This window comes from Temnothorax americanus, unplaced genomic scaffold (genome assembly GCF_048541705.1).
Source record: "Temnothorax americanus isolate GAGA-0224 unplaced genomic scaffold, ASM4854170v1 Scaffold49, whole genome shotgun sequence".
Classification (NCBI taxonomy): domain Eukaryota; kingdom Metazoa; phylum Arthropoda; class Insecta; order Hymenoptera; family Formicidae; genus Temnothorax; species Temnothorax americanus.
Genome location: NW_027509646.1, coordinates 369,665 through 396,138, shown reverse-complemented (window position 1 = coordinate 396,138; position 26,474 = coordinate 369,665). Strand labels below are relative to the sequence as shown.

Genomic DNA, 26,474 nt, shown 5'->3' with positions numbered 1-26,474 from the left:
CGGGAGTCGCAGGAGGAATCGTCACAACAACGTTACGAACGATCGCGAACGCCAGCGAGCAGCGAGCGCGGCGCCTCCGCTTCGCGTTTACTGGTTTACTCCAATCTCCAGCGAGACCAAACGGGAGTACGAGACGTCAGACGGGACGATCCGCGCGCCGCCGGACTCCGGACTTGCGATCGGTTACCGTCGGTATTTTCCTCCATTCTCCTCCATCAGAGGCCGGCACCTACTTATACAAATTATAGGGTAACGTGAAAAAGAGATTGGAGAGCAAAGGCGCCAACGCGCGCACACGCAAGTTTCTTTTCACGATCGCGGTCGATTTGCGGCTTGCCGGCGCTTTACGTACAGCATCGTTTTCTTCACCTCGCCGAAATAACCACGAAGGTGTATGCTTGTTGAGAAAACAACGTATGTACGGTATATAAAGTAGAAGAATTATCTCGGAATTATCGTGCACGCCGCGCCATTTATTTACAGTTTTGCGACAAGTTGAATCGTTTGCGATTAATATACATGGTATATACGTGTGTGGATAACACATCCTGAATACATATATGTATATATAATAGATCTGATCGATCAAGGTTTTTTTTTTTCAAATGACACTTTCGAACGTAATAGATAAAAATCGGTTATTTATTTAACGTTATTATCATAAACTTAGACGCCTTCCGTTTTCTACGATAAATCCGTTTAAATCCGGTTGTTACGTAAAATGAGTATTCCTTGAGAGGCACGGACACAGCGTCAAATATATAAAACGTTGTATCCTACACCTCCTATTTACGAGATAACGATCAGCTAAGTTCCTGAGTTACGTTTGGTATGTTTTCTTTTACGTTTATACGTATACACAAATTGAAATTAATCTAAAAATAACTTAAAAATATGACAACGTTGAGATACATTCTTAAACATTAATCAAATCTACGTGCATACATATAAATATAATTATTTCCTACGCTACGCGCAATACTAGTCTTTACATATTTTTTTATTTACAATTATCCTAACGGCATTCTTTCCATACTCGTTCGAATAAAACTTACATCTCGGTTTACGTATGATAAAATATTCTGTAAATTTCTATTACAAATTATATCTCATAAAACGGCAATTGATATACCCTCTTCGCTCATCGACGTATAATCGCGTTTCTATTTTTTATTTTATTTTATTTTTTTAATTTTTTTAGACAATAATGCGATGCGATTATTCAATAGTGGGAAAGCAAGTTTTTCACGCCGTTGTCATAAAACTGCCGTGTTCCATAAAAAATACCCCAATTGTACTCGATTATTGATTAATTGATTTAAAACATAGTGTACAACTTCGCGCCATACCGCGTTAAAAATTCGTTTGGCGAAGCGATACGGATCTGTCGATGTAAAACGGAATCGGAGGTTCGGTGATAAAAATAAAATCAGCCAGCGCATAAGATTCTTCCAACGTTGTACTCCGTCCCCACGGGTCTTTTCATGACTAGAACTGTAATTATTCGTGCAGGTAACGGCGTACATTATTGTTCGAAAAGACTTTACAAAAGAATCGTGTTTCCCGTAAGCTGTTTCGCGCCCCGTTTCAATTATTCTTCTTCCCATAACTTTCTTCGCTGGATGCGACATATAGGAACTGATATTAAGTTTGCAACTTGACGAAGAGCCCAGGGTGAAATGTGCGCGCGTTCGTGCGACTCGACTTGGAACGGAGTTTCCGAGTTAAAGAAACTAAGAACGAAACACGCCAAAAAGTTAAATAATTATATAACGAAAAGTTAAGGTTCCCGGATTTCTATATGGATTGGCACGATTGCGGGTTATAACTACGCCGAATACATTGCAGCGCGCATCGCGATTACGCACGAATATTCACCGAGTATCCTTTCGATGAACTGCGTACGGACAGAATATTGGAAGCGCGTAGAATAGCGTGCCACTTTTGCCAGACCAGACGCTGAATTTCTCGACGCGGACAGAGAAAGACGAAGAGAACGAACGCGGTCGCATCGTGCCGACTTTGTTCTTGAAAAATATTTTGCCCATTTGGACTATGTTCTTCATTGATACGATATTTGTCTGAACATGGTGCTGATCTCCTCTATAGTTTTGTTCTTCGTCTCCGGTACTTTCTTGTATATGAATATCGCGAAGAACAACTGCAGCACCGCAAAGATGACGAACACGTAAGCGCCTAGCGCTTCCTGCAGCGGCAAGAAACCGATGCTAACGACGAAGTTCGCGGTCCAGTTGACGGCGATGGCGATGGAGGTGGCGGACGGTCGGGCGGATTGACTGAACAACTCTGACACCAGGAACCACGGAATACTTCCCGGTCCAGTGGCGAAGAGGACGACGAACATGATGACGAGCACGATCGAGAAATACGCTGCTGCCCGCGACGTTTCCTGCGATGCGTATAAAGTAAAAAGTTCGCGCGCGATCTCAACGAGAGCTATGTTGTACATATTCTATATTGACTAACTGAAAAAGGACGCGAGAATACTCACGGCGAATACGAGACAAATGGCGAGTAAGACGGTATCCACGAACATGCCGGAGAATCCGATCAAGAGTAGAGTTTTTCTGCCTGCCTTCTCTACCAACGCCAAAGAGATGACGGTCATTAAGACGTTCATCGCGCCGACTCCCATCGTGGCGTTTTGGGCGGCATTCTTGTCGAGCTGCGCCATCCTGAAGATTTTCGTTGAGAAAAACATGACGGCGTTTATGCCGGATAGTTGCTGGGCGAACATAATCATGATCGAGATGAATAGTGGAATGCGAAGCGTTGGATTTACAAAGAGCTCGCGTAGAGTGACCTTCGGCACCAGTTTCACCGACTCGTACTCTGCCCGCATCTCTTCCATTTCGTCGTGAACTTCGATCGTACCGCGCAACCAGGATAGCCCTATTGAGGAAAAAAAAAAACGATTTCTGTGAGAAAGACGAACAGTCGGACAAAGTCGACGGAGCGAAAAAGTGTCGAACAAAGAATTCGAATCTATTCTACGCGATGACGCGTTCGAAACGACGGATTCAAAAAAGACGATCGATTCACGGTTTCACGATTTCGAAGACCGAACACTCGGGAATAAACTCTTTTCAAAGTATTTTTTTTAATAAGCTGCATCCTACGTCCGTTATTTGCGCGCTGTAATAAATTATACTCTTCGATCCTTACCTCTTTGCGCATCCATATCCTTGCCGCGGCTAAGCAACAGGTATTTGGGACTCTCGGGGCAGAAAGGCAACGTGCACATCTGGAAGATCGCTGGTACGATCGTCAGACACAGCAGTAACGGCCATTGCTCGGCGGTACCGAGGATTTGCTCCAGGCCGAGGATCTGCGATACCAGAATCGAGATGGTGATGACAAGCTGATAGACCGTGCCCACGGCACCGCGCAGATGCACGGGCGAAATTTCGGCCAGATACATCGGCGCCAGGCCAGCGTTCAGCCCGGAGTTTATACCGATCAGGAACCTGCCGACGATTATCATTTCGTAGCTCTTCGCCGCCTTGGCGCTACCCTCGAAAATCACCGTCAGGAGGACCAGGATGTTGTTCAGCAGCAGACCGCCCTTTCTACCGAAGCGGTCCGCCACCCAGCCCACCAAAGAACCACCTATCATTCCACCGACGCAGAATATCGATACGGCCAACGACCAGATCAACGTCACCTCCGTCTTTTCCGTTGGAACACCCGTGCGATTCGTCTTCAGGTCTTTGATCCAGTCCTCGATAAGCTAACGAAGGTAATTTTCATCATTTTTCACTCGTCATTTACTTCTTTTTCGTTTTTATGCGTCACGAATATTTTACGGTCTCGTGATTCTGATATAATACGCTGTATACCGTTATTGTTATGTATATATATACTAGGAAAAAGCAAATGTAACAGTTTTGACAAAACGTTTTTGCAAATGGTTAATGTAACATGTTTTGAGAATGTCTTACGATTAAGTCAGTATCCGTACCTGTTGAGGTGCATTAACTACCCCGGTGTTGTATCCATGCTGGAACGACGAGCCGAGAGCGGCCGCCGCGATAGCGAACGCTAGCCGGCCGTTGAGACCCTACGGCAGAAATCGATATGGGAAATTTTATTTTAGAGTTATCGACCGAAAGAATATTATGTCAAATACGTTATTTTAGTCTGATATTGGAAGGGAAAATATTTGTTCGAAAAACGCACAATTTTAATATTAAAATATTAATTTTTAAACAATTAACTTTAAAATATTAATATTTAAAGAGAAATATTTACGGATAATTTTAGTAAGGAATATTTCCTTGGCATATTTGAAACGACGCGTCGCTGTTCGTTCTTAAAATGCGAGTATCGATAAGGCGTATATTAATGAACCGATGAATATGCAACGCGCAAGTATAATGTGATAAATATTGCCCGGTATTCAGAATCAAGTCGGAAGAATCGACATGTATTGTACGAGTAGTGAACCGCGGAATATTTACAGGAAATATCTCGTCAATAATTCCATATCTTTATTTTCATTTCCCGCATATTATACACATATACATATATATATACGGGGAAAAAGAAGCGTTTCTATTTTAAAAGGAAAGTTATCCAATTTCGTAGAAATGGAGTCCTTCTCTCTCTTCTCCCTTTCTAATACTCTACTTTTTCGGAGTCGAGTGCGTACCGCTCTTCTCAGATATGGCACCTCGAGGTCGGCTGATTTTATCGTCATCCCGTAGGTTTGCCACGCACAAATTAATATACGCACTGTTATGCACGTTCCGATATTTCACTTTCACCGATCGACTCGCGCGCAATAGACGAAATAATAGCGTGAGTGTTGCGTCGGATCGTTTGCCTCGCGGTGTTGTTTCAATTTTCAATGTAGAGTATATCGTACTCCAGTGTCTCGGAACACGTGCCGAAGACTAATGGGTCGGTATCCTCGCCGACCATTCTTATACCAGCGCGCCACGCAACACTCGCGGCACACGTATCTGTCCACCCGGAAGATACACGCATACCGCACATACGAGCGTATGTGTTCGTGTTATTTAACACGGCGCTACGATATGTATATTACTTCATTTTTTTTGTTGGATTTGCATAGTGCAAACGTGTACGTGCGCACGCACACTCGCACATCATTTCCATGGAGAAACGACACTTCGTTATCGTTACGCGCGTGAGCTTGTGTGCCAAGCAATGGCGTAACCCGTGCAAATTATATCTTATTAAAACGAATTTGTATCGATACTTTTTTGGTATTCAATGAAGTACTAAAACGTAGTAAAAAAAAAGGAGACGAGAGAGAGATAAATCGCTAATAGCGAGAATTCATTATTCAATCTTGCAGATATGAATTATACTTTTTATTTATCTTAACTCGTCTATTTCTCGTGGATTGTTATAGGGGGAGGGGGTTTACTTCAATGTTAGGTCTTATACTCGCCTCAATTAATAACGTCGATATTATCGAGAATATAAATCGGCGAAAAAATCTCTTTGATTGGGATAAATAATTGAAATAATCAATTCTCTAAATTCCACGACGATCGCATATGGAGAATGTAAAAAATGGGTCAATCGCGCGGCAGAATCATCGCAAATGCATTATCGTCGTATTGTCCCAAGCATCGTATGTTTACATATGCTAGCACTTGCATAAATATTTATCGATGCATTTTTGACAATGTTGCGAGTCTTCTTTGACGTCGGTGATCCGACGGCCGAGTGTACTTCGTACGCGGATGTACGATAACAATGCTATGTACTATGCGCCGAGATTGTAATTTATCGAAAGAAATTCTGTTCCGTCAAGATTGTACATCGGACTTTAATCTCTTGTTACGAAATAAGTGGCGATTACTTAATTGTAATTTATCTATTCGCTGTAGTTCGCTTCGAAAAATTTCATTTTTCTGTCCTCTGTATCTCTGCGTCCTTATTCTATTGCGGATATGGAAAGAGAGCAGCAAAGTATAAACAGATCTATTAGAGTGTTTATGTGACAGGAATTTTCCGCTTTACGATTTTATTTTCTTCGATCTTTATCTGCTTGAAATAATTCAATTCTTAAAATTGATGCGGCAAAATTAAATCTTGTTTACCCGGACAAGCTAGAGATAGATGCAAATCGTCCGAACGTTACATTCGCGGTATATCATAAATGTTGGATTTCGCGACAGATTAATAATTCTTGACGTTATACTGACAATGAGTACGCTAAAAGATATATTCGCGTTTTTTTTTACACGCCGCGCCGCGCCGGTGCAAATGAGAGATCTACGCACATCAGCGGTGCTAAATCCCTATCTCGTGATGCATCGATCATTGGTCGCGCGTCACGTAAATTTTTCACGCAAATAAAACGAGCAAATTTAATTAAGTATCCGTGTAAGCAACATTTTTTCGATGAAAAGTTATCGAATTTCGCAAAATAAACCGTCTCACCGTACATTCTTGCAGTTTCTCTTGCTTATTCGCAATTACCGTCGTAAACAACAAAGTCTACGCGTTACATTAATAATAACGAAGACTATCGCGACACCGCTTCGCAAATAGAAACGACTTCTAAAAAATGCAAAGAAAAAAGTGTTATGTAAAAGGCATTTATCAGAGTGATTCGCGAGTTTAAATCTTGACGGTTCGCATTATTTAACATCTATTAATGTGAATGGAAACGTACGAAATTCTCTACGGTTAAGAGACAATGCAGAAAATCAATATGTGAAGGTTTTAAAACTTACTATACTTACAATTAGAGAAAATTATTTAATTAATACGAATCGATATATATATATATATATATATATATATATATATATATATATATATAGAGATTCGTATTTGCAACGTTGCAATATCTGATCTCCGAAATACAGATTGTTTTTAAAATCTGATCGAGATAGTATAAGATAAATAGATTTACTTCAATATGCAATGTGTTACACATAAAATGGATAAATAGAAGTAGAAAGAAATAAAAATATTCCATTACTGATTAGTTAAGCATCGAGCAGATATCGCAAGTTAGAAATTCATAATTTCGAATAATATATTTTTTTGATCGCGTCGATCACAACTCATCTGATTTCAGCAAGGATATAAAGCAACGTTATGTCACGTACACTTGCGATTACCGTCGAAACAAAAAAAATGCGCGATCAGGTAGAAAGTATAAATAGCGAGCACACACCTATTTTTCCACGCGACGATATCTATTCCATTATCCAGTGCATAATCGTACAGAGGCACGACTAAAGAGATTACCAATGCTAAATATAAAGCGATTCGCCGAGTAAATTTATACCGACGTAAAAAGTCGCCGATGTTAAATAGTTTGCCGTTGCTGAAGATTTACGATTACCTAATTTCCACACACGTACATTTATGTCAAATGTAGATATATGTATATTTAAGAGAGCGTGCAAAGCCAATGAAACGAAATAATTTTCGTGAAACAAAAATGTTGAAGTATAGAAATGGAAAAGCGAGTTAGGGGGGAAAGTGTCGATTTAAATAGAAAATCTCATCGATAAGATGCAAATTGATAACAAATCTCTCATTCCTCATTTAATTTCGACTTTAAAATAAACTCTTAATATATTATAGCAGCTATATAAACGCTGTTTAATGTTAAAAATTGAAACCCGTATATGTTACGCGAATTCGCGCAAGAGTGTCGACCCTTAGGCGTAATCAATACGCGATGTTCAATTGGAGATGCGTATTACTACAAAATTGAGTGATATCGATCGCACATGAGACAGCGGTTAAACCGATCTAGATTATGGTCGACGAATGCATGCAGGCATGAAACCTTGGGAGAGAACGACCTGAGTTCACGTTTCTATGTTACCTTTTACTATCAATTTGCTCTTGCAATCTTTCGTGTCACAATTTCGAATTTATCTCAAGATTATTTCGCAAGAATAAAATTCTGCTAAACTTTTTTAATTCAATTTTTTTAGGTAGAAAATGTGCGTGTGTTACGCATATTCTATTCTCTTCTCTACTACAAAATTCATGAGAAACTTGTCAGAATGATAGAATTTCTGCAGAAAAATAGCCGAGTCGAAAGAAAAATTGACAGAAATTTATTCCATGAAATTGAATTTCTAATCCACCGGCATCAAAGTGGAAAATTAGCTTTTAAATTAAATTTTTTTTTCTTTTCTGCTCGTCTATTTCTAATAGCTAAATGTTGAATTTAATTTAATGTTACACTTTGTTTCAAATATAAAAAATTCATCTTTTTGTTTGCTATAGGAGGAAAGGAATTCGAGCTTATATAAATTGCAGAGTTGTAAATTATAATTTCGAAGATGTTTCAAAATGAATTCTTTTCGACACGTATCTCATATCAACCTGCACAGGAGTAGTAAAGTAACTCTTCGTTTAAGCGACGATGTTGTTTACTCTGTCGTTTATCGAAAGCGACGCCTATGATCTTAGAAGCCGTTGCAACGGCTGGCCCGGTTGCGCGTATATATGCATGTGAGCATTGTAAACGTGCGCGGTACGCACGACGGGTATATTTACATACACAAGCAATCGCGTAAGGGGATATTTCGTCGTTCCTCGCACGTATAGCAAAGTTCCAGACCGCCGCGCCGTGACGTATCTCGCGTCACAAAGAACGACCGTGCCCGCGTAAGTAAAGGAAATCCTCTCGCAGCTACGTTGGCCGTGGCGAAGGCGTGTCGTTGCTCGATTGGTGCAGCCGGCGGTCGAGCAGGTCGAGCCTCCCGAGAGAGCGACACGGCAAGCTCGACGATGGGAAGCTCGAACGTGTTAAAAATAGCCTGCAGAGTACACGCACAAACGCGCCGCCGACGTTTCGAGCAACGTTCGAGACGCCGTTGCCCTGGTTACTTCGCCAAGTCGCTAATTTTGACGGGCCACGAGCCCGCCCGCGAAAAGAATACGCGCCCCCGTACAAGGTCCGCGATTGCTCTTGCCTCTTGGATATAGATATCGCCGATATCGGTCTCTTCTCTTCCACTCTTTCCGCTCACAATCGCTCAGTATATCGCTCTCTTCTATATCTTCTATATCCTGCTTATTCCCTTTTCCGTTCCTCTCTTGTGTGATTCAATTTTCTTTTTCAGTTCTTTTTTTTTTTTTTATTATCAGGATAGATCTTGCGGGAGAAGCTTGATTAAAATAGAAGGGTTTCGTATTATCCACTTGCCGTTAGTTAGGCAATAGAAAGTACTCGACCTAATGGCCCTCCTTCTGAGATAATATATCGGTTTGGAAGGGGGGCGCTTAATGAGCGCCTTCCAAATGAAGGTTTCGGTATTCGGTATTATGGAACACAGCCGTTTTGCGTCGTTATCAAGGCGAGACAAGACGTATCGCGGTCATCGCGGATGAGGTTTCACCGCTCGTGTTATTGAAAAGTCTAGATGTAAGATATGCTAATTTCTACCGATATACTTCGCAGAATTGCACGCGATTTTATTTTTGTTATTTCTTTTACATTGACTTTTCGAAACTGTCTTTTTTAAATCTGGGTTTCGCTGGTTTTCTTAAGCAAAAAGTGTCGCACGTTCTTAGAATGATTGGACGCTGCAGAGAAGGCGATTTTGTGGCACACCTGGTTATTAACATAAACGCCTCTTATGCAGTCGCAAAATGACGGATGCGATACGTAGTAGGACTTAATAACGATGACTATTTGCGCATTATGATAATCGCGCGTGACCTCTTTCTTATAGAATTCTACGAAGATGACGGTGCGCAGCGCTAATCGTTTTAGGTATAATGTTAATCGTTAATTGTAGGCCGATTGTGTTAAGTGTTACGAACACCTTAGAACGCAAAATGTCGCGTGCTCCAGGTAGACAAAAGAATCAATTGCCGCTTGTGTCATTCTGTTCCGCATGAGTAACATTTCTCAAGCCGATTCCATTCTTTCGCCGAAGGATTTTTTATTTAAATTCCACGCGCGATAATAGCTTATCACTTTACAATCCGCGAAAATAAAGCCTGAATGATAATAACGCCGCGGCTTTCAACGGGAGCTTTCGAGTACCTCTCGTTATTCATACGTTGTATTCAAAGAGCACTGACGAGGCACTTCCTCCGTTTTTGACGATTATCGAATCGCAGCCAATCGCTGCGTAATGCGAAGCTGCCTTTGCAGCACGCGAGACTCAAAGATCTCAAGTTTTCGATATAAAATTTCTTATTTATAAAAAAAGATTAAACAAAATATTTTGTGACTTTTGGAATTGCACGATCAACGATCATGGATTTGTCACGTTCTTCGCAATATTTTTGCGATGCGTAATTTTACTTCACGAAACGGCTTGAGGCTTACTACAGCTTACTACAGCTATTGTAGATCGGGCATTATTGCATCAAAGTTTGGTTTAAATGATTATAACGCAGAAATCGAAAAGCAAGCATTGAATTTCAAATAAAATTAAAGATTTGTACAACGAAATCAGATTTTTTTTTCCCCAGATCACTACGCTATCTATACTTGCCACCTTTACTAATTCTCTCCAAAATATAAACTCTTAAATGTAAATATTTATATAGACGTGTTTATTTTCAGTTAGTATCATACGTGTCACGTTGTTGCCTTGTTTTGAGGCTTGCTTAAGAAGTAACTGTATTTAAAATACGATATCGGTGTACTTTTATTACTGTTACTACTCTATTATTATTATATTTTTGTTGCATTTTGTATATAGAAAATATGAAAAGTTAGGAAAAGACGTAGGGACTAAAATTTAAGTAAATTCTTACGAGCGAAGAGTTTATTGAACCGAACAAATCGATTGGCGTGCTCCGTTTGACTCCAATATATATGTATAACGTCTAAACGTATGAAATAGTCTCTCAGTCATGGGCGTTACAAGCGATGGTTGGATTGTCTGGAATATATCTTTTATTTATCTTAGACATATTATATTTTTGGACGCACAGCCGATTAAAGTCACGAATAATTTTATGCGTTTTCAATCTTGGGGTAAAGTGGTTGTAAAATGTTGATGAGGTTCGACAGTAGTTACGATCGTTATACGTTTTAAAATATACCGAATCGACCTTTTCGCAAACTTTTATTTTAGTCGTTTCGAGTAGAAAAGTACGATATTCTTATCCGGTTTCGCTGCATATCCATTTCAAAATTAACCTTTAGAGAAACCTTGGTGGCTTGATATAAGAGGCACATTTATAATTTGCACAAATATGTGATTCTTCGTCCAATTTCCATCGTTTTTTCTTCAACTAAAATGCTAAGATACTGATAACTTTTAAATATTTAACGATCAAGGAAGACAGGCTTCTCGCAAATCGAATTTTCAGAATAACGAATAGTGAACAAAATCGTGTCCTTCTTTCAATTTTAATTAAAGTTCAATTTAACAAAATTTTAATTCCGAGGTTTAAATGTACGTTCGAAAAGCTACGCTAAAAAAATCGGCTTCATAAATTCGCCAGCTAGTAAAATTTATCTATTTTTAGCGTAAAAAAAAACCAGATGTCTTCTCTCATTCGAGAGTTTTACCTTGAGCTCCATATTGCTTGAAGCAAATAATCCGTGCGCGTCACTCGATACACTTGTCTTTTTGTTTTCTCTTCCTCTGTCTTTTTTTTTTGTCTCGTTCTACTTCTTTTAAAATTGTATGTCTCTCTTCGGGATGCAATCGCTCTTTCTCTCTCACGATATAATTTCTCCTCGGAAATATCGAACGCGGGGAGAGCGACGATTCCGAAAATTTGCTCGAGCGGAGAAAAATCCCGAGATGACGAACGAGACCTCCGTACTACGATCGTGAGCGCGTACGACTGCCGTCGATATTCGTGTGCGATGGTGTAACCGAAGCCGGATTTTCAAAAGACCCCGCTCTCTTCCTTCGTGTCCCCCTCTTTCTCCTGGACCGATACAACGACAGCACGAATGGGCGACCCTGAGACTGGATTCCGGTCGTATGAACCTTTCACCGTCCCACGTACCCCTACCGCGACGATGGGGGGGATTGCCCCACTAAAAAAAAAAGAAACGAAATAGCGCGCGGATGACCGAGCAGTTTGGAGCGCGAAACGCACGGCACTCGCTAATGATACTCGACCTGCGAAAGCAACGGCGAGAGCGAAAGTTTCTGGTGGAATCATGTATAATTTTGAAATTCATAATAATTAGCTAAATGTTTCCAAACTTAATTTCCAATTACTTAATTTCAAGTACGAAAGGACATCTATGAAAATCAGACAAATAATTTTGCGGCTCGCGACAGCTCTCTGATTTTGCGTCGAGGAAAACGCATGGATCATGATCCAACTGCGCGGTTGATTCGGGAATCGGACACGGAGTGATCCCGCAGTCGTACTCGTATTACGGGAAAAAACTGTGGAGTGTTTTGCGATGCGAGGCAGGAATTGATACAAATATCGCGTGATGACAGAGACGCATATTTATTATTAGCGGAAATGCCGATTGCAACAACATCGCGTCACGTTACACACGAAACTCTTCTGATCTACGATTGATCGGGCGTATATCACAGAGATTTATTATTAAGTATAAGAAACAAGAAGAGAGATGAGAAAGTATTCTTAAAGTACAAAATATAAATCCAATATCAAAATTTCCCTCTTTCGCGATTATTCTCAAAATATGTATTTAAAATACTCGCATTTCAGAAAATACTTTTGGATCATTCTTGGCCCACGTGAAATAATGCATTCTAGGTACTCTTAAAATATTGCTCGTGGAACATTCCCACCAGTGTTCTCCGAAAATGCTCTAACTCCCAGAAAATATTCCAAGCTCGCATTATAATGTTTACGATTCCACGGATCCTAAGCAAACGTTACACGCGCACTTTGTCGTCTCAGAAAAAAAAACTGGAAATACACGTGGAAATACTTGGAGCATCTCTTAGTCTTTGCACTTTGACGCGATCCTCTTTGCGTTTCTTACTTTGCGCTTTTGGACGGTCCGCACCGGAGTACACACGATACCGGACGCGGTCCGTTAATGAAAGCCGGGTTAGGTCATGTCGGTACGTGTCAATTTTACAATTAAGCCGCATTGAAGCGGACTACTTCTGCGACTTCGCGCATATGTCCCGATGAATTTCGCATGGCCGACTTCGAAACTCGTCTCCGCCTCCGACACGGTATACACTTGTTCCGTGTAACAACGTTATTCGAGATATTGAAAGCAATAACTAAATATGTGAATAAATATAAAAGTATTGTTTTAATGAAATATTACTATACATCTCAAAATGTATCAAATTTCGGATATATCGTTTAATCGAGGAAGACGCAGAGATCTTTGAAACGCTTCGCGCCGCGCCCGCGCGCGAACACTGACTCACGAATAATAGCAGTATGGTAGTGTGCAATATCTTATCACTATACACAATTGTATCGTCGCAAATATTTATCAAATTAAAGCGAAACACTGATCACTTAATATATATCATAATTCAGTATAAAATAAACACAGGATGTCAGGTGTATGTGTTTGTATGTGCAATGTGCATATGCGTTGTATCGAGAGGAGAGAAGAGTAAAAGTGCGATGTGGAGAAGAGATTACTTTTAAAACACCAATTTGTTTCATCTTCTTCGCCCTATTTTAGATTAATGATTAAGAGTTGCTATAAATATATCAATAATACGAATAGATTTTAGACTCAGACAGGCAGACACGATTATTCACTATTAGAAGCAATTGTTATTAATTGTCGTAATACGTCGGCCGAAGCTGACGAACACGAGATCCAATTTGCATGTAAATACCGGGTCTAAACTTATGTGCCTCCATTCTTGCGCCACATCTGACGGTATATAGGAGATAATCAAGAAACAAAGTCGAGCTTTCTAAAAATTTAACGGCTCTCTGTTAAACCAGACTTGTCAAACAAACGTGTCTCGCGTCAATTTGTCATCCACGTTTAAAATTAGATATCTCACTGTTTATGTCGCGAACGAATAATCTCTCGATTTTTCTCAAGATAAAACCGTCTACCGAAAAATGCCACTTATTCAATATTGTTTATCTATTATATATATATATATACTAAATTGTTACAAAATAATGAATAAATATTAATCATTGCGTCAGACAATACAGGAATAATATTAAAACGGAAGGGAAAACATTTAATATTGCTTCATATGTCGATATTAATTTGTAATGTAATTCACTATCCGAAGTTTTCAGTGTTATATTTTTAACACCGAGAATCTCAACGCTTTTTAAATATTTTTTATCGTCGGCGAATTATAGCGAGAGGTTGAATCGCCGATGTCTGGGTGGAGACCTCCGTTCTCCGATATATCACCGAAATTTCAACACATTGCCGCGATAGAACGTTATCTTTTGCGGACTTTGTGTCGCGTTTATCGTGGCACAGCTCGCTTTCGGTAGCCGCGCGTCAATATATGGCAATTATATCGACATTATTACTCCCATAATGATTTGGCACAGTGATGGTAATCTTCAATACTTTATTTCAATCGTCTCTCGATTATCTATATAGTATATGTACGTATATGTACGCGGGATCTCTCAGAACCCGCGCGCTTACACATATCCGACAGTATATTTCGCTAATGGAACGCGGGACGAGGACGAGATATTGCGATAATTTGCGAGTCAATGACTTTGGCGAGACATCAACAACGTCGTTCCCCTGTCACTCGTCATGTTACGCGAACGCATTTTTCTTCGAGCGATGCATGCTTGATCGTAATTCACTTTCACGAGGGCTATCGACAACGAATGCTTGGTAACAGCTGGTACTTACCCAGTCCTTATCGGCCGCGGCGGTCTGCATGTAAAAGAAAAGATACGACGAAAAGAGTTGTAAGATTAATTTCATAAGAATTTTCGTAAGCGAATGTCAAAGCGTTATCGTGTTTGGACCGGTTATAACAAGGCAGATAAGCTCTCGTGAAATATTTTGCATTGTAATTTTAAACGATGAAGAATGTTCATCTCGTTAATTTATTTAATCCTCGGGTATTGCCTAATAATATTTTGCATCGAAGAAATATAAAATAAATTATAAATTATGAGAGAGATTTGTTTCACTTAGGGTGCTTTCCATTTAATGACACAAGTTCTGTCTTTTATGGCATTCAATGAGTAACAAAGACAGAGTGACACTTTTGATGATTTGTGCGTCAGTAAATGGAAAGCACCCTTAATTAATAATAAAAAAGAATCAAATATAATCTTTATTAATTCAATTGCGATTTATTTACTTAATAAAACAGTGTTTCTGCAAGTCACACCATGGTAAAAAAAATAATAGTGATATTTTTTAAATATATCTGGGAATATCAATTTTCCTCTTCATATATTGTTCACTGGACTAATCGAGCAAATAAGCAATTATACCCGAGAATTAACATGAAAGAAGGGAGGATTACCTTCGGTGTTGGAGCTAAAGCCGTTGGCGTCGTCGCCCGTTCTTGAATATCGTCGTTTGACTAGAGCCAAATGTTTAATTACACCAATCTCGTGACATATACGAACGAAGGAGGCGTAGATGGATATAGGAAGCGCGAGGGTATATTTGAAAAATTCAATGCAATATTGGGGGGGGGGGGTCTAATCCATTTTTTAAGAGAGAGAATTGGAGATAATTAAATTTTAAACCTCAGCTAAATTTTTTAATCTTTTTAACACAAACATTACTTAAAGTAGTAACTTAGACCATTGTTGAAAGTTTTTATCGATACTCTTGCGATATTTCTTCAAACGTAAAGAAAAAAATTAAACGTTAAATCTTATTTTATATTTAATGTTTATATTATAACAAATAAAACGCAATAACAAGAATTATAATAGTAAAGCATGATTTTACTCATTAAATTAGCTACGTAAAATCTTTGCAAATTCCGCTTAATTTCTGGCTACGCCTCCGACGTGAGAATTACGCATATATATATCTACTTATATACGATACCTTTTCTTTTTCCACGCCCATCGTATGATAGCTTGAAAGAATAGAAAACGAACAGTTAGTCAGTGGGGATTCTAAAAACGTAGTCGTTATGTGGCGTGATATCTCTGTGCAAATTCGGGTGAGACCCGAAAGTCAATATCGTTCCAAAATGAGAAGGAGTCATTTCACGGCGATAAAAATTACTCTTAGAACTCGCGGTAACTCACCACTAGAATGTCTTACAAAATGCGATATCGATCGACTAATTGTAAGAACGAACGACCGTTTACATCGTTACGCAATATCAAACAAAAAACTCACATAAGAATGATAAATGCAAATGTGACGCAATCAACTATGATTGTCCGTTGACTAAAGATCGTGAAAAAATTTATCTTACGAGCATTACGATGAGAAAAATGTAGTCTTGAAATATTTGTTGAAATTGTCACGTTTATAAATTGGTAATATATTCGTGATAAATTTATATTGAAAATTACTATTTATAAATATTCTGAATTATATCGCGACAAAGTGCATTATGCACAAACGTTACATTCACAATAACGAACTCGTTTTACGCGGAAAAATCCCATTTTGTTATATTTTGCTCCACGGAGAAGTTTGATAAGAAAAAATTTTATGATGGAACGAAATTTGATGAGATAAGAGTTGAATATTATTGAAGAATTAAACAAAATTACGATAAATATTGATTTCCATAAAAATGCTACTCTACGCGTTCCGTTAAATAAAATCATTAAGGAACAGAAATTGTGTGTTAAAGGTAATTTGTACGGAAAACTCCCTTTGAAAAACCTTATCTGTCGATTATATTGTCGATGGGACAGGATGATACAATTGCTCTTCTATTCTTGCTTCTTCTATATTATTCTGACATTTTTTCTCCTTCGAACTATTTTATGCAAATCTGATTAGTTAGGCATTTACCAAGTACGATAAGATGATCGACATGCGTACGTGATGGAACTACAAAATGGTTGGCGATAAGTATTACTTTTTAGAAAGGAAACATCACAATAGAAGTAAGTAGGTACTATAAGGAAATAATTGTTAAATGATCGATAAACCACAGATGAAAAAAAATAATTTTTTTTAAGTAGAAATTATTAGATGTACAAATTTTTTCTTAATCTAGTTATGATCAGAATTTGTTCGGTAGAATTAATTCAATTGTCAATTAAGGTGTTCTCTCCTCTATTGAAAAGTTTGATAATTATGACATATCTGATTGCATCAATTTGATTGATTAATCAATTTTTATCTCATCTGAATTAACATGGTTAATTCTCATTGTTAAGCGATTCGATCACGTATCAGGATTAAATGTGTGCAAGAGTGCTTAAAGTTTGTCGCTATATAATTACGCGGTAATAGGTACTCGCCGCGTTTTCCCGAAGATAATTTCATTTGCGTTAATGCTTTCAGCGTAAAAAATATAATTTATCCCCTGCAGTAAAAAGAATTTAATTTAAGCACGCAAATTGTGTAACAGTCATCGCTAGTTACATCGCCTATTTGGTGGCGAGAACGGCGAGATAATTATAGGTATTTCTATATAGACTGAAAGGCACATTATGATGTTTATCAAACGAATTACGCACGCCGCGTGCAGCACGATGCGATGTGAACGACATAATGGTGCCACGCAACTACAATAGAGTATTACGAGGTATCTCATGCGGAAACGAAACCGTACGTTCAGCCTTCCGTTTACTACTGAACTTTATCGCGTTCTTCTCTCTTAAAAATAATCATATTTATACAATCACGCTTATCGCCGACCAACGTCACGGGGAAAATCCGGCTTGAACGATAGCAAAGGTCAGTCGTAAAGGTCAACAGATATATACCTTCCACCCTACTCGTCCGCGCGAATTTTGTACGACAATGTCAGTAATAGTGTGAAACACACGAGTGCTCCATAGACGTTAATTAAATCTTTGAGATTGAAATTGGGACAACTTTGATGAGTTCAGGTGAAAACCCGAAGGGTTAAACCCTGAAATTTTTTTGACGGTTCGCAACACATACATAGATGAAGTCAAGGAACATTTTCTGTGTTTCGATCATTAAGAATTCGACTCGGCGATATTGTGCGATGGGAGGATTTGAATTCTGATAGAATCGAGTATTTGTCCTCGACGGCCGTGCCGCGGACATTACGGCATCGACGCAATTCGATGAACCCAAGCGAGAATGTCGAAAACGTCACGTGCGTGATCGCGATCGAATTAGCGACACGGACACGACAGCCGTCGTTAGCGTTTCTTCTGACGATCAGCGGAAGAATCACGTGCGGAGTTTCACGTGAGGAAATATTCGCAAACTCACCTCGCGGACGACGCACTACGCGGATGAGATGCAAGAAACGCGGACTGCGGACTCGTCTACTCTGACGCGGCTCGATTCGATCCTCGCGTGCCTTTAACCCCCCACGGACGAGGGTTGGCGCAGCCGGTGCGACCCCCATCGGCCGATCACAGGGCGCAAGCGCGCTAATAACATTTTTCACCCCTTCATGCTGCCACCCACGTAACGGGGGAGACTCCCGCGCGGATTGACTCGCGATTGCATCACTCACCGCACGTATGGATTTTAGGGTCGATCGTAGGGATGATGAGTAGTCATCAACGACGGAATTGCTGAGCGTCTCGAAAAGTAAACGAGGGGAGGGGTTGTTTAAAAAAATCAACGTTCCGGTTGATAACGAGAGACTCTCTTTCTCTACACGAGCTAGTGTTAAAAATTGGCTCTACTTCAGATTGGTAAAAAAAAATGCGCTAATAATACTTTCTACTTTCGGGTGGGAGTATTTCTTTCTTTCAACATAAAAAAATGTTACTTCTAGTGTTTGCATAATAAAGAACAAAGATATAGAAAATTTTGCTATGCGAGAGAGGAGAGAGAGAGAGAGAGAGAATACGAATATTCTTTTTCTGCGAGTACATCTAGCAGATTCTATATCGAGACTGAAGACGATCGCTCTTAAACATAATTGGATGGTCATCGAATAGCTGAGTCATATATAAGCGGTTTATCGATTCGCCTATGAGAAATCCACGATACGGAGGGGATGCGAACGTCACAATTCCCTTCCGCTGTTGCGCCTCACTAGGATGATAAGAGCTTCGTAGCTTTGTGACACGATTTATATTCGTATTTACGACTTGAGAATGTAAATAAACACGAGAGACGCGTTACATGTACAATATTATTTAACCGATTTAACGATATCGTCAGTCAAAACAGTCGCGTTTCATTACGAAATAAGGTAAACGTGCCAATGCCTGATGGACAGTCAGTGGACACGTATACCTATATGTCTGGACACCTTTATCATTTTAGTCCTTAAATAAATATAACGCGAATTAAAATCGAAGATAAAAATATATTTCTTGTATTTTGAAACTTTAGTTAAAGTATCCAAACGTTAATTCGCGTTAGTCCTATTTGAAGACTAAAATGATAAAATGATAAAATGATAAAGGTGTCCAGACATAGGTACGTGTCCACTGACTGTCCAGGCATTGGTACCCTTACTTTAATTACAATACGAGAAAGCTTTAGAAAAAAGGGAAAGAAAAGGAAAGGAAGGAGTGTGCGCAAGGTGAACGCGTACACGCACGCACATGTGCGTGGGGTCTCTCTCGATCCTCGATCCTACGCGAAAAAGTCCGCGTCTCGCCGGCGCGGCGGCGCGGCGGCCGATGACGTCTGCAAAACGGTCGCCGAGAGCTGGCACGTTGCCGTTGCCCGACGCGATCGCACGAAAATGTAACCGAACATTCATCTTATTATCCCGAATGCGGCTGGCGCGACACTCGAAAAAGAAAATGATACGCACCCCCTCGGGCCAGCCAGTGACGCGTAATTTCCTCATTGGGAAAGGAAATTAATCGACCGCGACGTATCCTGACATTTGAGAATCATGACCTAAGGAATAAGCTCGAGATGCAAAGACGCACATTTGAAGAAATTCTATAAAATAAATCAGTAAAATAATATAATGCTTTTCAACCGAGGATTCTTCTACTTTCTGCTCTCTCTTACTTTCCACCCGATACCCAGTTTGATTCGGCTGACAATTTATTATATTTACGATTCCGTGGAGATTCTGATACTCGATACGGCTGTATCGAATAATTTCCTTATCGCGTTCAATCTGTCACCGGACGAACGATAATGAGCGGAAACAGCTGTAATTGAGACTGGACGATCGATTGATACGGCGCAATGACGCGTTAATGCGTAATTACAATCTTCGCGATTATACACGAGAGCTTAAGAAGAGCTTAGTTTTCAAGATAGTCGAAATCTTTAAAATCTCCTATGTTCATTGCGCTGCCGGTTTTTGAGAGGCTCGATTTACACATCGTTCGTTATCGCAGGGAAAATTATTCTACCTAAGTAGATCAATCGGGATTAGAAATTTTGTGTAGTCTTAAAGATTAAATTTTTATGATTGCCCTATATATAATAATGTAATAGATAATAATAATATATAAGTAAGTAAACGAAAGTAAGAGCAGTTAATGTTTAACATTACTGCCGCAGAAAATGAAAACGCGATTAAAATCTCGATAGAATTGTTACATCTACAATCTGTTAGATCTAATTGGATCGATTCACTTGCTTTCTATATCCTATCTTTTTTTTTCTTGAAAATCATACATTTGTTTCAGATTGCAGAAGGTGCATTCTTGCAAGAAAGTGGCTCAGACGAGGATACATTTGGCGTACGCGCAACAGAGCGGTCGGATCGCGCGTTAACATCGTTTTCCCTGCGAGAGGGAAGAGCGGAGAGAATTTTCTATTTTTATGACGAGCAAATATCCCGCGCAGTTGCGACGAATGTGTCGTCACTCTCGCCGCAGCTTTCGTCAGATAGGGAGAGACAGAACCGATTCACGTGCCTCCGCGCACACCCACCGGAATCGACCAGTAAAAGAGCCGCGACGACTGAGCGTCTCTCTCCGCCTTCGCATTGAATTTCAAGAAGGTATACATATGCACTTTGATCCTTCAATAGTTGGTGACATGTACGGGCCAAGTTAAAAATATGACCGTCGATCCTGGTGTACTAAAAACGCGAGGAAACGGCAGTTAGTTTCACAAATTCTCTAAGTTAAAAAATTCAAATGACTTTCGAGACAGAGTTGCACGCAGTTGCACGTGCCTTTCGTGCAGACAATGGCAACCTGCTTCGATCGATGAGCGGTCGCCCGTAAGCGCCGATTCACCTGTTGAGACTGCGAACGCGATTCGCGGCACGCGCGGATTATTGCGCGATTATCGCGCGTGCACGCGGATACAGGACTATTTCTGTCATATCAAACAACAGCCAAAGTGATAAACGGCGGTAGCAACCTTGTGCCTGGAGCGCGTCACTATATATTTTTCTTTTTTTTAATTAGCCGCGGTGATACGCACCGAGAGCAAATTAATCGACTGCCTGGAGCACCATTAAACCTGGATCAAATGCGCGTACAGGCCCGGCGCGCAACGCGCTTATTGTTGCATCACTCGCGGGCACGCTTCGTCAATCGTGTTTTGTTGCATTCATTGGCGTAATGTTCGAAAGAAATAAAATGTAAGAAAAGGAAAGATCCCCCCCCCCCAGGCTTTGTGACGCATGAAAAAGATGAGATGATCTTATAGAGGTATAGAGAAGGGATGTTAAACGTATTTTATAGAGCGTTTAATATTTTTCGCGCGACGACATTGCACTTGAGAAAAATATATATAGGTATAAGGCGAGGAGAGCTTTACAACGAGTCACACGCCGCGTGGAATTCTTGCCAATAATCCGACGTGATAATCATCTCTAGACGCCGCCGCGCCGCGCCGGCCTGTATTCCGAGAAAATTCCTAAGCGCAACGCATGTACGCGAGCACACGTCGCGGCGTTTGGGCGTTCGTTAAAACAATTGTCAACGTTTGAGGAACTAAAAATCAATCTTTCGACACTCATCCACTACTCTCACACCGTTAATCGATACACACTTTCGATCGGTCCCTAAAAAAACACGAATGGAATGTGACGATAAATCGGCCGGACGCGGTCGGTCGCAATGGGTTGATCGCAAAACGAGATGGATTCGCGAGATCGTAATATATATAACTCTCGAATAACATAATTAATTGAAAAAGCGCCGTATTATTCGATATTTAGGATTCATATGTAATTTTGAAGATCAAAAGAGTAAGGTTGTCATAATTTTTTACCGCGCTATTCAACTACCGTGTTATTCGATAACGTTACGACAAGCCTCCAGAGTCAGAGAACTTTCGTTCTATTCTTATTTTTTGTACTTTTGTATATCTTTTCTCCTTTTCGCTCCAACGTCTAATTACATATCTATTTCATTTCAGACGGAGATAGTACAACATGTTGCATGACCGACACGAAGAACATTGCAGCGACCCAATTGATTCGAGATGCAGCTACAACAGTTTGCAATTCGATAAAGCGCGTGCTGCTCGACGCACGCGGGTTTCGCGCGGATGCCACCATTGCCACCTCGTAAACAAGATTGAAGAAGACGCGGGTCTCTTCCACATCATTTCTACAAAGTCCGCGAGACGTGCGTGCGCGCGTGAGCGCGCATGTCCGCCCACCTGACTTCGAATAACCACGGGATTTCGACATTGCTCTAAAAATAGGGTGTTTTCCCGCTAGCGCATGTTTCGTTATATAGGTGCTCGTCTCCGTTAGTCCGTTCGCGGTTCGGCGCACCTCGTTATATTCGTTGTCTGCCGCGCTCCGATTTAAACGGCGCGTTCACGCGCTCGCGTTCAATCGGAGATTGTGCTACGGCACAAGTCTAGGCAACATTACCGCGACATCTTTCGATATAAGGAGCAAGCGAATTATTTTCGAGTCCCTCCGATTGAATGATATATATCAATTCCCAGCTTCGCTTACGCAACTCTTACATCGACCGCGCATTGAGAAGAATTGAAGAACCTCTGTTCTTCGGGAGAAAAAAAAACATTTCGTAGTTACTTATAAAATGCCGTAATGCCGTAAATAATTAAGAACACGTAAAAATGAATAAAATTAATACTAAATTAAAATCCTTATATTATCGAGAGTTTGTTTTATCGGACTTGAATTTTCTCACGTCGTTATAAATTCTCATCACACTTCACTTTGACGCGCGTGTTTAATTTCGAGGAACGAATTTAATTTCATGCGTATTCAGCTTTGTTTGTTGAAACAACAAATATATATATATATATATACGTCGCTCGTTCGTTCGACGAACGCATCGCGACGAGAGCTTTACCTTCCTCGCTGAGAGAGGTATCGTGGTCTCTCTGGCGTATATCGGAACGTCGAGATCGCTGACGCTGCTGCTGATGCTGGGTGCCCGCGAATCGGAGCGTCCACCGAGCGGTACCGTGAGATGCGTCGGCCTCAACGGGTGCGATTCCGCGATGTAGCCCTCGCCAAAGTCCTCGTCCTCTCGGTCCATCTGTCGGAAATGCGACTTTTAAAGTTGAAACCGCAAAGTTCAATTTGTCCTCTTCCATTTAAGAATGAAAGATTTTCTTATTTTCTAGACCGACAAAAAGCAGGATAAAATAAAATTGTATCGCTCCACGTCTTGCGTATGCGGACATATGTTTTTAAAGATGTACGATTCTAGCGCATGTGATCGTTATGGTGCGAGTGTTTTATCGACAAATAAATAAGTCGCGTGATTAAAAGCATTTGCGGGGAACAACTTGTTGAAGCTGCAATTAATTACATATTGTCACGAGGCTCCGCCGTTATTGTCAATTTTCATAGTTTTTCTGCGTCGTACGTGGCGTACGTAAAATTAGCACGAGTAGCGTGACAACGGTGCGCTTTCCCCGTCAAGTATTTGGCCGACGATCAAGGCTAGTAACCCGATGACATACTCCTCGCATACGTGTGTGCTCTCCTCCTCGTCCTACCATTCAGCAACGATTGGACGACAAAAATTCTGGCAACTTCTTCGCCAGATCGATTCTACGTTTAGTCTAGATGTTAATTTCAAGTACTCGTCGATATTTTTTTACGCACATTTTCCAGAGCTTGAAAAGGAATAAAGAAAATTTTTTTATCTCTAAGATTATCCGATTCTCTCTTATATAAATAGAATATATTGTCAATAACGCATGGTGAAATTCCCCGTAAATCCCAATCGAGTCGAGAAAACATTGGAAAATTGACAGTACGTGTCCTCTGGTGATTGCATAGTCGAGCGTTCTCTCTCTCTCTCTCTCTCTCTCTCTCTCTCTCTCCTCTCTCTCTCTCTCTCTCTCTCTCTCTCTCTCTCTCTCTCTCTCTCTCTCTCTCTCTCTCTCTCTCTCTCTCTCTCTCTCTCTCTCTCTCTCTCTCTCTCTCTCTCTCTCTCTCTCTCTCTCTCTCTCTCTCGGATCTGGTTGGACGGCGAACGATGATATTGGCGTTTAAATCCCACGCAGCGTATCCCGCTAATCCTGGCGCATTGTAAAAATGTAAGATCCGCATTGTCTCAGAACTTAATTATTCGCTTCAAGTATGCGCACTGAATACAGTATCCCCGATGTCCTAATCTACGCGACGGTAGACAATGTGTGTTAAATAGTGAGAGAAGCTCTACGATTAAGTTGACGCTAATGAGTATAACGAGTAGGAAGGACGAGAAATTGTGTGCTCTCCAATTATAAATTTGGATCTCAATGGATCGAATACAACGAAGCATTACCTCGGCAAAGTTTTTAGATGAGGGTGATCGAGAGCCTCGAGTTCGCGCGAATTCAGCGTCTCGCGAGGGATCCTCGAACGTTCGCAGATTTTCGGGTGCGCGTCGCACAAAGAGAGGGCGGTTCACGGGGAAGGAGAGAGATTCGCGGCGGGGAATGCGCTAGGTCGATCGGTGACCGGAATGCATCCGTGCAGCCAGGGGATGCTCTTGAGACTGAGCTTGAGAGGACGACTCATCGTCGCCGACGGCCTCTGGCTAGATTTAATTTTAACGCTTCGCTTCGCGAACGCGCCTCCACCGTTAGACGAATCTCCGAGTTTCATCGGAGAAGAGAGAAGATCTCCCTCGACCCTCGTTTCTCCGACGACGCTATCAATTGATGCGCTGCGCGATGCTCTCGTAATTGATTTCACTTGACCTGAGGATATGCATCGCAACTCTGTTCAGCTCCTGGAGAATCGCCCGTTAACTGCGACTCACTTTCCTGAAGATGTAGATCGCGTTTGTCCAGTTTGTCCTTCGCAATATCCACTTTTTAGAAACAAATGTGGAAGAAAAAACAAAAAATTAGAAAAGCTTTGATGAAGCTTAATTAATATTTAAGATTTATCGCACGCACGCTGACTTATATAAATAAAATGACCGTTAATATTAATTTTGTTACGATGTATTTGATGCATTTAAGATGTATTTGAAGATGACAGAGATCTTTTTTTTTCTTTCCTCATTATTTTATTGTTCTTGTTTTGTGACATTCTTGCAATTGAATCAAGACCGCGAGTTGGCCTTATTATGTTCTTGAATTTTAATTATCTCTTCCATTTGTATACGTATATAATATACTTAATTTCTTTCTCATATAGTCGTAATTCTTTTCGTTGCTTAATATCTTTAAAATATTGAACCGTGTTTTTTTTTATGTTGTTCTCGTTTAAATAAAAAGTATTTTGCGATTTTAGACATCATGTGATTGCGCCAATGAAATATTTATGCCGCGATATGTAATAGACTTCCGTCGCGTCGCGTCTATTTCGTCACGTGGGTTTATTTCTAAGTAGCCAGCAAAATAATAAGCTATATTTATCTATTTAGACAACACGCGTGTCTAAAATATTTCTTAAAAACGGTCTTTTTAGATGTTTTTAAAATTTTAACACCTTAAGCCTTAAGACTATCTCAAAATTGTGATTTTTAATCCCGAATTTTTGGAATCACAATTTTTTGAAATCTTGGAAAATTCTTGGAATTTTAGATATATATATAGTACAAATTCCTTAATTGCCGATTACTTATATTCTCCCAATTGTTTCTCGATTTTCGAGACTTGATATTTTGTAATTCGAAATCTCGTATTCTAAATTATAATTATTACCTAATTTTAATAAACCTTGTAAGTATCTGTGTATTATGAGCCAAACAAAAAATTAAATTGCTCTGTATCCGTTTGTTTCTTATTTTATTCTTTTCATAATTTTAGCAATATTTGAATATTTAAACTTTTGAGATTAATAAAATATTTTTCAGTAAAAATGTATGGAACTTTACCGATTGTCATTAGTTATTGATATCTGTCCGACAGTTATCGACGTTAAATAAAATTTTCAACTTTTGACGTTTGTACAAATTGCATAGTATTTCTTTTTTATAATTTATCAATTTTTAAGAATTTAAACTTTTGGGAATCGCAAAATATTTGTTATTATTTTCGTCGCAATAAAATATCTCTTTGTTTAAGCTTCCTACATGACATGAAATAAATATTTTGCAGCAATAATGATGTCTTAATTAATCACAATCGTACTACGTTGATAATT

The 26,474-nt window shown here is 39.9% G+C and overlaps 1 protein-coding gene and 1 long non-coding RNA gene across 6 annotated transcripts; one reads left to right on the top strand and one right to left on the bottom strand.

Annotated features, from left to right (window-relative positions):
* Positions 1–626: 626 nt before the first annotated feature.
* Positions 627–24,860, bottom strand: LOC143903585 (solute carrier family 2, facilitated glucose transporter member 1). Of its 5 annotated transcripts, XM_077417282.1 has the most exons (8): positions 18,272–18,407; positions 15,938–15,968; positions 15,399–15,458; positions 14,771–14,794; positions 3,983–4,081; positions 3,187–3,751; positions 2,513–2,913; positions 627–2,410 (listed from the first exon to the last, which is right to left on the bottom strand). In XM_077417282.1, the coding sequence occupies exons 2-8, from the start codon at positions 15,956–15,958 to the stop codon at positions 2,063–2,065; spliced, it is 1,518 nt and encodes a 505-aa protein (XP_077273408.1). In that variant the 5' UTR covers positions 15,959–15,968; positions 18,272–18,407; the 3' UTR covers positions 627–2,062. The 5 variants fall into 5 exon arrangements, with proteins under 5 accessions (XP_077273408.1, XP_077273409.1, XP_077273407.1 ...); XM_077417283.1 differs by lacking the exon at positions 14,771–14,794; XM_077417281.1 differs by lacking the exons at positions 14,771–14,794; positions 15,399–15,458; positions 15,938–15,968; positions 18,272–18,407 and adding exons at positions 23,230–23,418; positions 24,661–24,860.
* On the top strand, positions 16,700–22,917 carry LOC143903602 (uncharacterized). The gene is made up of 3 exons (XR_013258755.1): positions 16,700–17,916; positions 20,623–20,939; positions 22,313–22,917. It is a non-coding gene; the product is annotated as an uncharacterized LOC143903602 (long non-coding RNA).
* Positions 24,861–26,474: the final 1,614 nt, after the last annotated feature.

Excerpts from the sequence above, each read along its gene's own strand:
- LOC143903585 (XM_077417281.1), bottom strand. The coding sequence starts at position 23,418 with ATGGACCGAGAGGACGAGGACTTTGGCGAGGGCTACATCGCGGAATCG. Across the intron at positions 4,082-23,229 it reads TACCTCTCTCAGCGAGGAAG|GGTCTCAACGGCCGGCTAGC; the intron begins GTAAAGCTCTCG and ends TTTCTGCCGTAG. Across the intron at positions 2,914-3,186 it reads GGATATGGATGCGCAAAGAG|GGCTATCCTGGTTGCGCGGT; the intron begins GTAAGGATCGAA and ends TTTCCTCAATAG.